Source organism: Cololabis saira, chromosome 2 (genome assembly GCF_033807715.1).
Source record: "Cololabis saira isolate AMF1-May2022 chromosome 2, fColSai1.1, whole genome shotgun sequence".
NCBI lineage: Eukaryota > Metazoa > Chordata > Actinopteri > Beloniformes > Belonidae > Cololabis > Cololabis saira.
Genome location: NC_084588.1, coordinates 55,490,481 through 55,505,759, shown reverse-complemented (window position 1 = coordinate 55,505,759; position 15,279 = coordinate 55,490,481). Strand labels below are relative to the sequence as shown.

The 15,279-nt window shown below is 44.4% G+C and overlaps 2 protein-coding genes across 3 annotated transcripts in view; both read right to left on the bottom strand.

Annotated features, from left to right (window-relative positions):
• Nucleotides 1-313: 313 nt before the first annotated feature.
• On the bottom strand, nucleotides 314-8,602 carry LOC133418567 (G2/mitotic-specific cyclin-B2-like). The gene is made up of 8 exons (XM_061707325.1): nucleotides 8,470-8,602; nucleotides 6,507-6,635; nucleotides 5,577-5,852; nucleotides 4,392-4,550; nucleotides 3,406-3,642; nucleotides 3,086-3,226; nucleotides 1,298-1,408; nucleotides 314-650 (listed from the first exon to the last, which is right to left on the bottom strand). The coding sequence occupies exons 1-8, from the start codon at nucleotides 8,491-8,493 to the stop codon at nucleotides 543-545; spliced, it is 1,185 nt and encodes a 394-aa protein (XP_061563309.1). The 5' UTR covers nucleotides 8,494-8,602; the 3' UTR covers nucleotides 314-542.
• Nucleotides 8,603-10,709: 2,107 nt separating this feature from the next.
• Nucleotides 10,710-15,279, bottom strand: part of cars1 (cysteinyl-tRNA synthetase 1) — a 31,354-nt gene continuing 26,784 nt past the window's right edge. Inside the window, exons 17-21 of one of the 2 annotated variants that reach the window (XM_061707305.1) lie at nucleotides 13,555-13,635; nucleotides 13,378-13,445; nucleotides 11,704-11,763; nucleotides 11,431-11,514; nucleotides 10,710-11,003 (exon numbers count right to left, since the gene is read on the bottom strand). In XM_061707305.1, the coding sequence (XP_061563289.1) occupies nucleotides 10,878-11,003; nucleotides 11,431-11,514; nucleotides 11,704-11,763; nucleotides 13,378-13,445; nucleotides 13,555-13,635 (419 nt within the window). In that variant the 3' untranslated portion in view covers nucleotides 10,710-10,877. The remainder of the gene's footprint in view (nucleotides 11,004-11,430; nucleotides 11,515-11,703; nucleotides 11,764-13,377; nucleotides 13,446-13,554; nucleotides 13,636-15,279) is intronic. The other variant, XM_061707312.1, reaches the window with a different exon arrangement.

The window sequence follows — 15,279 nt, the reverse complement described above, 5'->3', positions numbered from 1 at the left end:
TTGCACCTTGACACTAGGTATTACAGTGCGAAAATCCTTTTTTTCCCCTCCTCCATCCCAGTGTCATCCTTCCTCTAAAAATGATGTCTGTATTAAAGGAGCCATCGGTGTGAACCGGAGTAAAGTTCTCTCGTCTGATTTATGTCTGACCTGGAAATAAAGCTTTTTCTGATTCGTCCTCTATTCCATTAAGTTTTGTTGCTGGATATTAGTTTTATCTGCAGCATAAACCGTTTTACACCAGAACCGGTTTGGTCCCGTCTGCTCCTTCAGAACCAAAGAGCACGAGGAAACATTCTGGGCTTAATTAAAACATTTATTCAAACCAGAACCACAAAAAATAAAAACAGATCAAAGCCGGTCGTACCGGAGCACCGGGCCGGCTGCAGCCGGAGACGGTTGGTCAAAGCTTAAAAACACATTTATGTAAAAACGTAGAGTTTCTCCCGTGGACGGGGAGTAACTAGAGTATCTCCTTGACGGGGAGTAATAATTATCTCCCGTAGAGGAGTAATAAAGTGCCAGTGAAGGTTCCGTTCCTCTCAGTCCTGCAGCAGCGGAGCCGCCATGTTCCTGATCAGGGAGGACTTGAGCTGCAGAACCAGGCTGATCCGGAGCAGCTTATCGCTCTTGTACTTGTTCCTGACGGCCTGGGGACGGAGAGATGAAGAGACGGGGGTTAGAACGGAGAGATGGAGGTTAGAACAGAGAGATGGAGGTGTTAGAGCGGGTTCAGGTTAGTGATGCACCGATTGTTCGGTAACCAAAATTGTTCGGCTGAAAATGGCAAAAAAAACACTTTGGGTGTTCGGTGGAATAAGTGGGAAAAAAACCGAACAAATATCGGCGTTGTAAAATAAGGAAATAGACTGGCCGCTCCGTAACGGTTGCACCACAAACATAAATCGTTGGCCAACCAAAAAGTAACCCCATAAGAATTTTACCAACATTCACCAGGAGGTGGAACCAAAACAACAGAATGCTGGAAATTAAAACATGTTCAGTTTTTTATGTTCAATAAATATTTTCTACCTTGTAATTTTGTAAAAGATTTTTTTTCTTTGAAAAGCCTAAATCAAATGTATTTGATTTATGCAATGGTGAAAAAATTGTCAAAATATGAAAAACTGCTGAAGAACCATGTTCGGTATTCGGCCAAGTGTTTATTATTATTTTCGGTTTCGGCCACAAATTTTCATTTCGGTGCATCACTAGTTCAGGTCCAGACCCAGAGGTTACAACGGTCCAGACCCAGGGGGGTCTGGGGGTCCAGGGTTTTGGAGAGACCACTACTCACCAGGAAGTTGGTCTTGGACTCGTTGACCATCACCACGTTCTTGGCCATGTGCTGCATGATGGGCTTCAGGTGCTGCTCGTCGTAGGAGGAGTAGTGCTGCTGCACGGACGACTGGGAGAGAAACATTAGTCTTTAGGAGGAGTAGTGCTGCTGCACGGACGACTGGGGGGGGGGGGAATCATTAATTAGTCTTTAGGAGGAGTAGTGCTGCTGCACGGACGACTGGGGAGAAACATTAGTCTTTAGGAGGAGTAGTGCTGCTGCACGGACGACTGGGGGAGAATCATTAATTAGTCTTTAGGAGGAGGAATCATTCATTAGTCTTTAGGAGGAGTAGTGCTGCTGCACGGACGACTGGGGGAGAAACATTAGTCTTTAGGAGGAGTAGTGCTGCTGCACGGACGACTGGGGGAGAAACATTAGTCTTTAGGAGGAGTAGTGCTGCTGCACGGACGACTGGGGGAGAAACATTAGTCTTTAGGAGGAGTAGTGCTGCTGCACGGACGACTGGGGGAGAAACATTAGTCTTTAGGAGGAGTAGTGCTGCTGCACGGACGACTGGGGGAGAAACATTAGTCTTTAGGAGGAGTAGTGCTGCTGCACGGACGACTGGGGGAGAAACATTCATTAGTCTTTAGGAGGAGTAGTGCTGCTGCACGGACGACTGGGGGAGAAACATTAGTCTTTATTTCAGCCTTTACAAGTTAAACCATTGCTTTTTCCGAAAGGTGTAGGCTGAAGCTTCTACCCTTTTATCAACTTATCTGAAACATTAGCATTAATCCGTGAAACAAAGCATAAAGACAAAAATATAACATTGACGTTTCACATTCTAGAACGTTTGATCTTCCGGCTCTCGGCGAAGGCGGACGCTTCTCTGCTCCTCTCCCTTATCTATCTGCCCTGCTGCTGCTTCTGTCCTGTCTCGTCTTCAGAGTCTCTTCTTTTCACTCCTCCCAAACTCTACAATCATGGAATTGATTAACTGGTCTCTCAGCACAATCAGAAGTCAGGGGGTAAGGGAGCCCTCCTGCCCCCATGGGATGTTTTTTTCTGGATACACAATGGATTCCTGGAAACATTGGAAACCGTTGTGTTTGGTGATTCTGTCTGTCGAGGACGTTGAAGATGCTTCATAATTGGATTTATGATAGCAGGATTTCTCCTGATAGGAGGAGGGGGATTCCTGGTCTACCGACAAACGCGTAAGTCGTCGACAGCTGTTCTGGCTCTTTCAGAGCTGCCGGACGTGGCTGAAGGATCAAGCAAGGTGATCAACACTCAGACTTTAACGCTGGGGGAGCAAAGCCGTAAGCTGGATGTGATTCTTGAACAGAATCTCAGGCTGGCAGCGTCTTTGAGCTCATTGGCAAGATGGAGACGACCTTGGAGAAGTTGGAAGCTCGGCTTGGCGGAAATTGATCACAAATTCGTCTGATTGGAGTCGCCATTGATGAACCAGAGACTGAAGGCAGACGGAATTAATTGTTGATTCTATAATCTGGCCTTGACAGGGCGGTTTGGCCGATCGCTCTGGTCACAATCTTCCTGGTGGAATGTAAACAAGGTGACTCTGCCCCCACTAGCCCTCCCCTCTCAGGAACATCTGTGGACCTGTTTCAGAACTGACCGAGCCGTCTGATAACATCAAGGACATTGGCTGTGGAGCAGCTCTGAGTGAGTTCACGGACTTACTGATAAGCACTCCAGAACTCACCCAGGCCCAGCAGCTTTACTGAATATTGCTAGGGTTTTAGAGACCGGGGGGGGTTAGAGACCAGAACTCACCCAGGCCCGGCCCCGCAGCAGCAGCTGGGACAGACACAGAGCAGCAGCTGCCACCTCAGACGGACGGTAGTGGACCATGTTGTAGTCCAGCAGCGTCAGCTCCAGCAGGTACTTGGACAGGGTGTGGGTCTCCACGTCGGCCTGGGGGGGACAGAGGTTAGAGGTCAACGTTAGAGGTCAGGGGTCCAGGTTTGCTTTTAATGTTCCATTTCAGACCTCGGGAAGAAAAGCTGCAGTTTAGCTGGAGCTAATGGGGATCCAGATAAAACTAAAGCCTCCTGACCCCGGCCACCCTGGACGGGGTTAAAGGTCGTACTCACCCCGGCCACCTTGGAGGCGCGGCGCAGGAAGTGCAGCGGCAGCGGGCGTCCCAGCTGGAAGTGCAGGCTCTTCAGAACCTGCTCCTCCATCTTCAGGATCTGAGATTTGCTGAAGGCGTTGTCCGTGATGTAGGAGAAGTCGCCCACGTCCGGCGCGTACATCTCCTCGTACTTGCAGGCGATCAGCATGGCCGTGACGCCGGCTAGCTGGAGCCGCCGGCGGGAGGTGGGACACACCTGGGGGGGGAGAAACCATTAACTAGAGCTGGGGGGGAGGTGGGACACACCTGGGGGGGGGGAGGTGGGACACACCTGGGGGGGGAGAAACCATTAACTAGAGCTGGGGGGGAGGTGGGACACACCTGGGGGGGAAACACCGTTAACTAGAGCTGGAGAAAAAGGGAAGACTTAGTTTAAAGCTCTAAAAACGAGAACATTTTATCTCAAAATAGGAAATTAAATTGACTCTAAAAGGAGCTGGACGGGCCAGAGAGCCATGAGTGAAAATGACATTAAAATATGTCAATGACAAATGTATATTAAATGAAAATATTTAATTACTATGCTTTAATTCCCTTTTGTGTTTTCATTTAGGCTCTATTACAGGAAGTAGATATTAATTTCCACAGCATTTCAATGTCAACAGAAGGTAGAACTGTTAAATCTAACCAGATACTAAAGCAGCTCCTCTGCAGGTAAATGGTTTAGTGAAAACATGTTCTAAATGAACAGGTTGATCCAGAAACTGCAGGTTTTTACTTTATGGCACCCAGATTAAACACCTCTGCAAAAAACCACCAATTCCCGTGTTGCAAACGCAGGAATGGCTGCAGCATCGTCTTCTCTAGAGGGTTGAACAACCGCTGGACACCAGTTCTGCTTAATGGAACCTGGATTATTATAATACCTGGGGGTTTTAGGTCTCACCTGCAGGAACCGGTCCAGGATGGGGGGGGGGTTTAGGACCAGAATGGAGGAGTTCTCACCTGCAGGAAGCGGTCCAGAAGAGCCACCGTCAGGTACAGCGTCTCCTGCAGCAGCTGGAACTTGGCGTGGACCTGGACCAGCCAGTCCACCAGCAGAGCTCTCATCCTCCCCGTGATCTCGTAGCCCTGCATGTAGTCGGGCCTGATGGGCTGCTGGACCTGGGGGGAGAGAGGGGGTTAGGAGGGGGGACCAGGACCAGGTCTAGGACCAGCAGAGCTCTCATCCTCACGGCTCTCGGTGAAGGCGGACGCTTTTCTGCTCCTCTCCCTTATCTATCTGCCCTGCTGCTGCTTTTGTTTGTCTCGTCTTCAGAGTCTCTCCTTTTCACTCCTCCTAAACTCTACAATCATGGAATTGATTAACTGGTCTCTCAGCACAATCAGAAGTCAGGGGGTAAGGGAGCCCTCCTGCCCCCATGGGACATTTTTTGCTGGATACACAATGGATTCCTACAAATATTGTAAACCGTGGTGTTTGGTGATTCTGTCTGTCGAGGACGTTGAAGATGCTTCATAATTGGATTTATGATAGCAGGATTTCTCTTGATCGGAGGAGGGGGATTCCTGGTCTACCGACAAACGCGTAAGTCGTCGACAGCTGTTCTGGCTCTTTCAGAGCTGCCGGACGTGGCTGAAGGATCAAGCAAGGTGATCAACACTCAGACTTTAACGCTGGGGGAGCAAAGCCGTAAGCTGGATGTGATTCTTGAACAGAATCTCAGGCTGGCGGCGTCTTTGAGCTCATTGGCAAGATGGAGAAGACCTTGGAGAAGTTGGAAGCTCGGCTTGGCGGAAATTGATCACAAATTCGTCTGATTGGAGTCGCCATTGATGAACCAGAGACTGAAGGCAGACGGAAAATTACTGAGTCTGTCTGTTTGCAATATAATTGTTGATTCTATAATCTGGCCTTGGCAGAGCGGTTTTTGGCCGATCGCTCTGGTCACAATCTCCCTGGTGGAATGTAAACAAGGTGACTCTGCCCCCACTAACCCTCCCCTCTCAGGAACATCTGTGGACCTGTTTCAGAACTGACCGAGCCGTCTGATAACATCAAGGACATTGGCTGAGGAGCAGCTCTGAGGGAAGTTCACGGACTTACCGCTACACACACACGGGGGTTAGGGTGGGGGTCCAGGACCAGGCCTGGGGGGGGGGGGGAGGGGGGCGGGAAGAGGTCCTCACCTCCAGCGTGTGCAGGTAGGCATAGATGTCCTTCACGTAGTCGGCGCAGAGCTCGGGCAGGTGGGCGTCGTGCTCGTCCACGTCCTCCACGGTGGCCAGCAGGGCGTGGGAGAAGGCCTGGCAGAGCCCCCCCTCGTCGGCCTGGAGGGCCTGGGGGTCCGGGACCAGGTCCTGAGGGTCCTGCTGGTCCGGGGCCTCCGCCGGGGCCTTGGGGGCCTGGACCGGGACCAGCTTCTTCTGGGCCGCCGGCCGGGACACGGCCTTCCTGACGCCCTTCTGTACAAACACGGTTTAACAGGTTTCCAAGCATTTTAAGGTCAAAGTCAAGAACTCTCGAGGGTCATTTTCTAAATCTTCCAGCATCTTAATCGCTGGGGTCAAATATCTACAGGAATATATAAACTCAGAATTATCTTTTTATTACAATTATGTTCAGTGTATCGTGCTGTAAACATCTAGTTATGTTTCATCTGACTGATTTTATTTCTCCTTGTAATAAACTAGACAGTCTGGTCCCAATTTGGTGAAAGACAGTTAGAATTTCAAGCATCTTAAACGCAAATCCATGCACTTTTCAGGCCTTGAAACATTCAAGCACCCGTAGGAACCCTGAGTTATAAATTCAAGCCCTTAAACCTAAAATGCAAGCACCTTCAAGGATTTAAAGCACCCGTAGGAACCCTGTAAACTACAGTCTGATCCCAAATTTGTGAAAGAGTTAATTCAAGCCTTAAAAACTAAAATTAAAATCTTTCAGGCCTTGAAAACACTGAAATCCAGGATTCCCAGCACCCTGGGGAACCTGGTTTGAAGGTAAACAAACACCTCAGCTGCTTGGTGGGGGTGTGGGGAGGGGCACCCATGGGTGCAGGGGGGTCTAGGACGTGTGTGTGTGTGTGTGTGTAGGGGCACCCATGGGTGCTCTCTCACCTGCTTGGGCACCGCCAGGGTGTTCACCGCCGCCAGGTTGCTGATCTCTCCCAGGGCGGCTCTCCCCGCGGCCGGGGCGGCGGGCCCGCCCTTCAGCACCCTGGGGTGCGGGTTCTCGGTGGCAGGGTGCTGCAGGGACACACGGCACGGTTACCAGTACAAATACTTCCTTAAGTAGAAATGTTGGTTATCTATACTTCACTGGAGTCATTATTTTTCAGACGACTTTTTACTTTTACTCCTTACATTTTCACACAATTATCTGTACTTTTTACTCCTTACATTTTAAAAACAGCCTTGTTACTCTATTTCATTTGGGCCTTTAATAAAAACTATCCAGTTAAATTGCTCCATCCGGATAGAGTGAATTTGGTTGTGGTTGTTTCAGATGTTCTTGTCCAGTTTTGTTCTTACATCCGTTCCCTCAGATTCCTGCAACTAAACTTGGATGTACATTCCAATAAAGGTTAGGATAAATGATAACATGAACATGAAGTTTGACTTTTTGCACCATTACAATACTTATTAGGAATGGGCGATATTTTACCGTTCACGATATACCGTCAAAAAAAATTCCCCACGGTAAGAATTTCCCGTTGATGTTTTTGTAACAAACACGGCGGAAGGAGCTCGTTGTTAAACGAGGCTCCAGCTCCGTTATCTGGACCTGGTTTGGATTTAAAAAGAGAGACGAGGAGCAAACATCATCTATTATGTGCAGAGTCTGCAAAAACAGAAGGAAATGGTTGTTACATTTTGATATAACGTTTGACTATTACGAAAATAATTTGCAATAGTATCTAATTTGTGGCATGTTCCAACCACAGGTTAATCTGCACATTTTATTTATATTAGAAGAGTCATCACTGATTGGATTTTATTTATCAGGTTGTATTTTTTTTCTACTTTGTGATTTTATAAGCTAGGAAAACTTGAAGGACAAATGTACTTTTGCTGTTTCACTGTTATCCCACTGTTTAAGCCATGCAGTTTGAATAAATATTGAATCTGTTCTTACATTTCAAACTAGTTTCATTTGAGTCATTCCAGTACAGGTGTACTAATTGGTTTTTATTAATTCAATTGGTGTAGTTTAGTATCTTTTAGAGCAGTGATTTGGCTCCAAAGACTGAATGTGGTGATAAATTTATAGTTACAAAGGTGGAGTTGAATTGGTATTTTTTTTATCGTCATAAATGCCAGAAATTATCGTAATAAATGTTTCAGTCCATACCGCCCATCCCTAATACTTATAGGAACTAGTCATCATATCTGCTGCTCTCTGAAACACATGTTAATGCTCAATAGTACACATATATGCTTCTTTAATATATTTATATTAACACATGTTAATGCTCAATAGTACACATATATGCTTCTTTAATATATTTATATTAACACATGTTAATGCTCAATAGTACACATATATGCTTCTTTAATATATTTATATTAACACATGTTAATGCTCAATAGTACACATATATGCTTCTTTAATATATTTATATTAACACATGTTAATGCTCAATAGTACACATATATGCTTCTTTAATATATTTATATTAACACATGTTAATGCTCAATAGTACACATATATGCTTCTTTAATATATTTACATTATACTAAGATGCTTCATTTTCAATGGCTTTTTCCCCCTTACATTACTTTTACACTTATACTTTAAATAGTTTTGAAACCAGTACTTTTATACTTTTACTTGAGTAAAAAACTTGAGTTGATACTTCAGGAGTATCTTCAAACTAGTATCTTCAAACTAGTATTTTTAAACTTCTACCTGAGTAATGAATGTGAATACCATGGATCTATTATATAATGAATACTGAAGACACGTCACGGTGACGTCACAGCCACCCAGCAGCAGCAGCTTAGCTTAGAGGAAATAAACGCAGCTACCGCAGCCGTCAGGGCCACAAACACGACAGAGACGGGATCAGATCACACTCACCACGGCGTGGAGCTCCATGGACATGTTTAGAGAAGGAACTGCGGCGGAAAAACGAGGAAAAGTCTCGGTAAAAGCAGCAGGAGCGAGAATCAGCGAGCACTTCTGAACTCTGACACAGCGGCGTTCAAATAGCGCTCCGGACGCGCTGATTGGCTGCGGAGCGGGCGGAAACGGCCGCTGATTGGCTGCGGCTGCGGGCGGAAACGGCCTCTGATTGGCTGGCGGGCCGATGACGCGGCGCTGCTGATTACCCAACGAGACGCAGCTTTGCGGCTTTTAAAGTTGACAATAACAAAAAACAGAACTGTATTTAAAGTATTTAAAGTTTAGTAAGTAATTAAGTTTATTTCTAAAGCAGGAGAACGTCACAAGGAGCAAAAGAATAAAGACAAAACGAAAAGATACAAACTGTTGTTTTTCTTCAAATAAAATGAACACAAATAATTTTTTTAATGACTGTTTTTATATATAAACAATATATAAAAAATATATAAAAAAAATACAATATATAAAATATATATATATATATAAATATTAAAAATATATAATATATAAAAAAAAAAATATAAAAAAAATATACAAAAAACATCCTGTAAAATAAAGTAAGTAGAGGTAAAACATCATGTTTTAGGTAGAAATATGAAACACTCAAACCGTGTAAGTGAATACTTTATTTCTGCTTAAACATACAGATAACAACAGATAGTTGTTTTACACACAATCAAAGGTCCGTGGATAGTTTTTAGTACAAATATGTTAAACTAAAGTTGTGATTCTGTTCAGATATATATTAGAAATGTGAGTTTTTGGCATCTCTTTCTACTGTTAGTCCGAACAAACAGCTTACAGTTTAAGATTAAGATTCCCAGAATATTCTAATTTTTTGAGATAAGATATTTGAGTTTTTTTAAACTGTAAACCATAATCAGCAATATTAAAATAATAAAAGGCTTGCAATATTTCAGTTGATTTGTAATGAATCCAGAATGTAAGACATTTTAGTTTTTTTAAATTGTATTACAGAAAATAAAGGACTTTATCACAATATTCTAATTTTCTGAGTCAGTCCTGTTTATTTGTCAGAGGGCAGAATTTTCTTCGGGGGCCGGACCCTCAAATAAAAATGAAATAAAAATCACATTTTGGCATAACATTATTATTTTCTGTTTGTTGTTTATATTTATTTATTTATTCATTTATTTATTTATAAGGCATTTTTATCCTTTATGAGTGAAATCACCCAAACCTCAGTCGTCCACCAGGAGTGATGGATATTTACCCTCAACTCCATTACACCAACGTTATTTATAGAAAAACCAACACCAGGGAAGTGACAGGAGAAGCTTTTTAAGGTAAAACTTCTCTGAAAGGCCATGAAACCAAACGTTGATGTGGAAACAAGATCCTTTAACGATGACTGGACTGAAAAGTTTTGTCAAACCAACCTTCTGACATGCGTCGCCTGTTGTTTGACTCATTCGTAACGAAACTGTTGCTGCTGATCCTCATAATGATGGAATCACTGAATTAGTGTTTCAGTTCCCGATCTCTGACGTTACGTGGAAAACACTAACCTGATGAATCTGCTGTTTAAACACAAACCCTGATCTAAAAACCTCCCGGTTCCTCCCGGTTGGACCGGATCCATCGCAGCGTTTAACTCTTAAACACCGTGATCGCCGTCCCGTCTGATCGGTATCACGTCTTTACTGTTTTCATTTCTTTTCCTTACGCAGGATTTATTTAGGTGTCGCTTTTCCACCTGCTTGATGTAAATACATTGTGATTGATTTTTAATGAGAAGTTGTTTGTGTTGTTTTGCACATATTTTGTCACAATGGCTGGTTTTACAGAGCTAGTGCTGAACTTATAACTTATAACTTAACTATAACTATAGCCTTCAACATTATCCTGCAGGAATAACAGCCTTAACTGTTATTCTGGTAGAATAATCCCTATTTTGAGACTGATTCTGCTGTTAAGTTTCATTTTCCTGGTTCTGGCCCAGGTGGTGCCCCAATAATTAACTCATTTTGAATAATTCAATTTGATAAATAATCTACTTTATTCATTATTAATAATAGTTGAAGGACAATTATTAACAACTCTTGATAACTGAACAGGGGTCTCCCTTATTTCTATTTCTGAAAGGTGGCGGCGCTAGCGGCGCTAGCGGCGCTAGGTGTTGGTTTTTCTCCAGCAGAAACGATGGATCCAAACACGTTTTAATACGTCGACCATCTTTATTATTAACAACAGTCAACACATACAGTATAAAATTACAGAAGAAACAGAATGCGTGATTTGATCAGAAGCGTGACCAGCGGTGGGTGACGTGGCCGGGGGGCCCGGGGGGCCGGGGGTTCCAGGTTCCAGTCCCGGGTCGGCTAGCGCGGCGGCGGCGCGGCTCAGTTGCTGAGTTTCATGTGCAGGAATTCCTGGTGCAGTTTCTCTTGAGCCTCGAACAGTTTCCTCAGTTTCTTGGCCTGGCCTTTGCTGAGCTCCTTCCCCTCGGCATCGTGGGTAGGGAAACCCTGCAGGAACACGAGGGGGGGTTAGCTGGGAACTAAACATTCCTGTAGGAACCAGAGGGGGGGTTAGCTGGGAACTAAACATTCCTGCAGGGAACCAGAGGGGGGGTTAGCTAGGAACTAAAACATTCCTGCAGGAACTACAACATTCGTGCAGGAACTACAACATTCGTGCAGGAACTACAACATTCCTGCAGGAACTACAACATTCCTGCAGGAACTACAACATTCCTGCAGGAACTAAAACATTCCTGCAGGAACTAGAACATTCCTGCTGGAACACGGGGGTTAGCTGGGAACTATTCAGGACATTTGGACTTTATTCACCAAATTCTGACTTTTTTCTCGACATTTTGACTTTTTTGTCGAAATGGTATTCTAACATTAATCACGACATTTCATCTTTATTCATGATTCCATGAAGGTTTACCGTGTCGTCAAAGCTGGAATATTTGTCGGTTTCCGAGCGAAACATTTCACTGGGAGGAATCTTCATCTTGGAGACTTTAGCGTTCTGGAGGAGAGAGAGAAGAGAAAGAAGACTGAGGTCCTGGTCCTGGTCCTGGTCCTGGTCCGAAGAGAACCAGGAACCAGAACCAGGACCAGAACCAGGACCAGGACCAGGACCCAGGACCAGGACCAGGACCAGGACCAGGACCAGGACCAGGACCAGGACCAGGACCAGGACCAGAACCAGACCCACCTCCTGCTCCTGCTTCCTCCGAGCTGCTTCCTCCTTCTTCATCCTCTTCTCTTCCTCCATCTGGAACAGGAAACAGGAAGTTACTGGACTGGAAAAGTCTGAATCATAGACATTTATAAAGGCTAGATGACTCGTCCGCGCTGCTGCCAATGCAGAGAAATGTCGTCACACGGCGGCCATCTTACCACAGGAGACTCGCTCACTTTAACATTGTGTTTAATGGAGCATGTTCTGCTTAAACAACCTTAACTTGCTCAATTCTCAACAGATTTTCAAACAGTTTGGTTTGTTATGAACGTCAGAGATGTAGTTATGACACTGCATACTTGTGAATAATTATAAACATTGAAAAACGTACTTTTATATGAAAATAACCAGAAACAGATAGCCATGACATGGTATTTATATTAAATCAATATTTCTATAGTATTCTTAGTAATATTTATATTTACATTATAACATATATACATATATATTATTAACATATAACACATATATATATATATATATATATATATATATATATATATATATATTATTACCTTATAACATGTATGTGTATGTATATATATATATATATATATATATATATATATATATAGATAACGTTCATAAAAAACCAAACTGTTTGAAAATCTGTTGAGAATTGATCAAGTTAAGGTTGTTTAAGCAGAACATGCTCCATTAAACACAATGTTAAAGTGAGCGAGTCTCCTGTGGTAAGATGGCCGCCGTGTGACGACGCTGGAGACTCCGCCTTGAGTCATCTAGCCTTTATATGTGTCTATGGTCTGTTCTCTCACCGATGTTTAGAGAATATTTTAAATTATACTGCGTTTCCTCCAGAATAATTATAGTAGTTATTAATTATAATAGTCACATTTATGGAATCTTCTGGTATTTTTAAGAGAAATTTCTTCTCAAGTCTAAACGTGGGTTCAGTTTTTACCAAACTGTGTGAAGTTTTAGATAAATCAGCTTCACCAGGGAACCAAATGCTAAAGGCTGCTAACCTGCTAATCTGCTAACCTGCTAACCTGCTAATGGCTGCTAACCTGCTAAAGGCTGCTAACCTGCTAAAGGCTGCTAACCTGCTAATGGCTGCTAACCTGCTAACCTGCTAATGGCTGCTAACCTGCTAAAGGCTGCTAACCTGCTAAAGGCTGCTAACGGCTGCTAACCTGTTAGCCTGCTAACCTGCTAAAGGCTGCTAAACTGCTAACGGCTGCTAACCTGCTAAAGGCTGCTAACCTGCTAAAGGCTGCTAACCTGCTAACGGCTGCTAACCTGCTAAAGGCTGCTAACCTGCTAAAGGCTGCTAACCTGCTAAAGGCTGCTAACCTGCTAACGGCTGCTAACCTGCTAAAGGCTGCTAACCTGCTAACGGCCGCTAACCTGCTAAAGGCTGCTAACGGCTGCTAACCTGCTAACGGCTGTTAACCTGCTAAAGGCTGCTAACGGCTGCTAACCTGCTAGTGGCTGCTAACCTGTTAGCCTGCTAATGGCTGCTAATGGCTGCTAACCTGCTAAAGGCTGCTAACCTGCTAAAGGCTGCTAACCTGCTACTATACTGTTAGCTGAACGAAGGATCCACCTCCTGGATCTGGATCAGCTGGTACCGCCCCCCCTTTACCCATGATGCTCTCTGTTCTGCCCCAACACTTCCCGTCTCACCTTCATCTTCTCCTCCTTCTCTCTCAGCAGCGTCTCCTTGTCCACCAGCTTCACCACCGTGGGCAGACCTGGGGGACGAGGACAGGGTCAGAACCAGAACCATGGACCCTGTCTGGACCCGGACCCGGTCCAGACCTGGACCCGGGTCAGGATCAGGATCAGGATCCGGTCTCCTACCTTCATGGTCCTCCAGTCGGACTCCCAGCTCCGGCAGCGTGTCGTCCCGGACCTCGTCACACAGCTGCAGCAGTTCCTTCACTAGGGGGAGAGGGGTGTTAGTGAGACCAGGTCCAGGACCAGGACCAGGACCAGGACCAGGACCAGGACCAGGACCTGGACCTGGACCAGAGGTCCCGGTTCTGGATAGGCCAGGGCTGGACAAGAGTGACTTGTTATTGCTCAGGCTTATTATTTATTCTTCCGTATAAACTTCGGTGCGTAACTAGTCCCGCAGCTTTGAGAAAACGTGAAAAGTAAAAACGTAGAAATGTGCGCCTTAAGCGGGAATCGAGTGCTATGACTTTTATTAGCGAACGTGCACAAACGTGCGCTTTTGGCCCATCCGGAACGCATTGGGAGAAGTTTGGGGCCTCACCACTCGCACACCGTTACTCGAAAAATTCTGAACCGATTTAGAAAGTTGTAGGCCCTGAATTTAACTACAGTCCTGAGAATTTTCAGAGCGATCGCACGAAGTGCAAAAACATTTCCAAATTTCCAAACTAATGGGGAGATTTTCCCATGTTTGTGTGTGGCGCGGAATGTCACACTGTGGATGGGAGGAGGTTAAAAAAAAAGCCAAAGTTCACCTTTTTTCTGAGTCACCTAACTTTCTCATACTTGCACGTAGGAATGTCATTCAAACTTCTCTTCTCTCCAAACCCCAAACAGTTTTTTCCTAAGATGTAAACTTTTCAAGATATGAGCGCTCAAGCGAGGACTGGAAATCCCTTTTTCGTCAAATCTAGAGTGCGGATGTCAGTTGGTAGAGTGTGAGAAAAGGTAAAAAAATAACCCAAATTTTTATTTGTAACTCGAGCTCACGGCCAAACCGTAAAAAGGAGACAAATAATTTTTGGCCAGAATGTAGACATAGGTGTTGGGATTCATAAAATGTGACTTTGACAGGCGGGGTATGCACAAAATTTAAACGGGGGGGGGTAGAGCGGCGCGAATTCCTGCCTCCGTCTCCGTTGACTGTAATGTAATCAAACGTTTTCTTCAAAAGAATCTCACTCCGTCTTCGCACTGAGCTTACTCACTCATTTTAAGGAATATCTGAATAAATTAAGATTGTCAGAATCTGCCGGGTTCTGTGTCTCTCACGATGTTTTTGTTTTTCTGCTACGAGCTACGGTTTTCTCACAAATCGGACTGATTTGAGACCTTGTCAGAAGGTTCTGTGTGCTGAGTCAGTAAATAATCCACAGTAAATGCTTTAACTTTTGAATGGTTTGACATACAGAGTCGTGGGTGGTGTCATCGGACTCGGTTTTGACTCCTTCACCTTAATTGGTGCAAATTAGCCCCGCCCCTTCTTCTGATTGGTTGATATGTGATAGTTCCTATTTTCTGCAATAACTTTTCAATGGTTTGATATAGGAAATGTCATCAAAATCTCAATCATCCGGCGCACTTTTTTCGTCCATTAATACGGCCCGAACCGCAACGTGCACCCATGCATGTCAGACATCGTTGGATGCGTCTCCATCGTGCCTCAATGGACATTACTTTTCTCAGTCAAAAGTGTTACCGTGGCAACGCTAGATGCCAAAAAGAATTATTGCTCGGCCAAACTTTATTGTAGAGACATTGTTCAAACTTTCAAACACTTGGCCCGATTGTCACTAAAGGACCATAAAACTTCATCGTGCTAATTATTACGCTTTGTGCGATATTTAA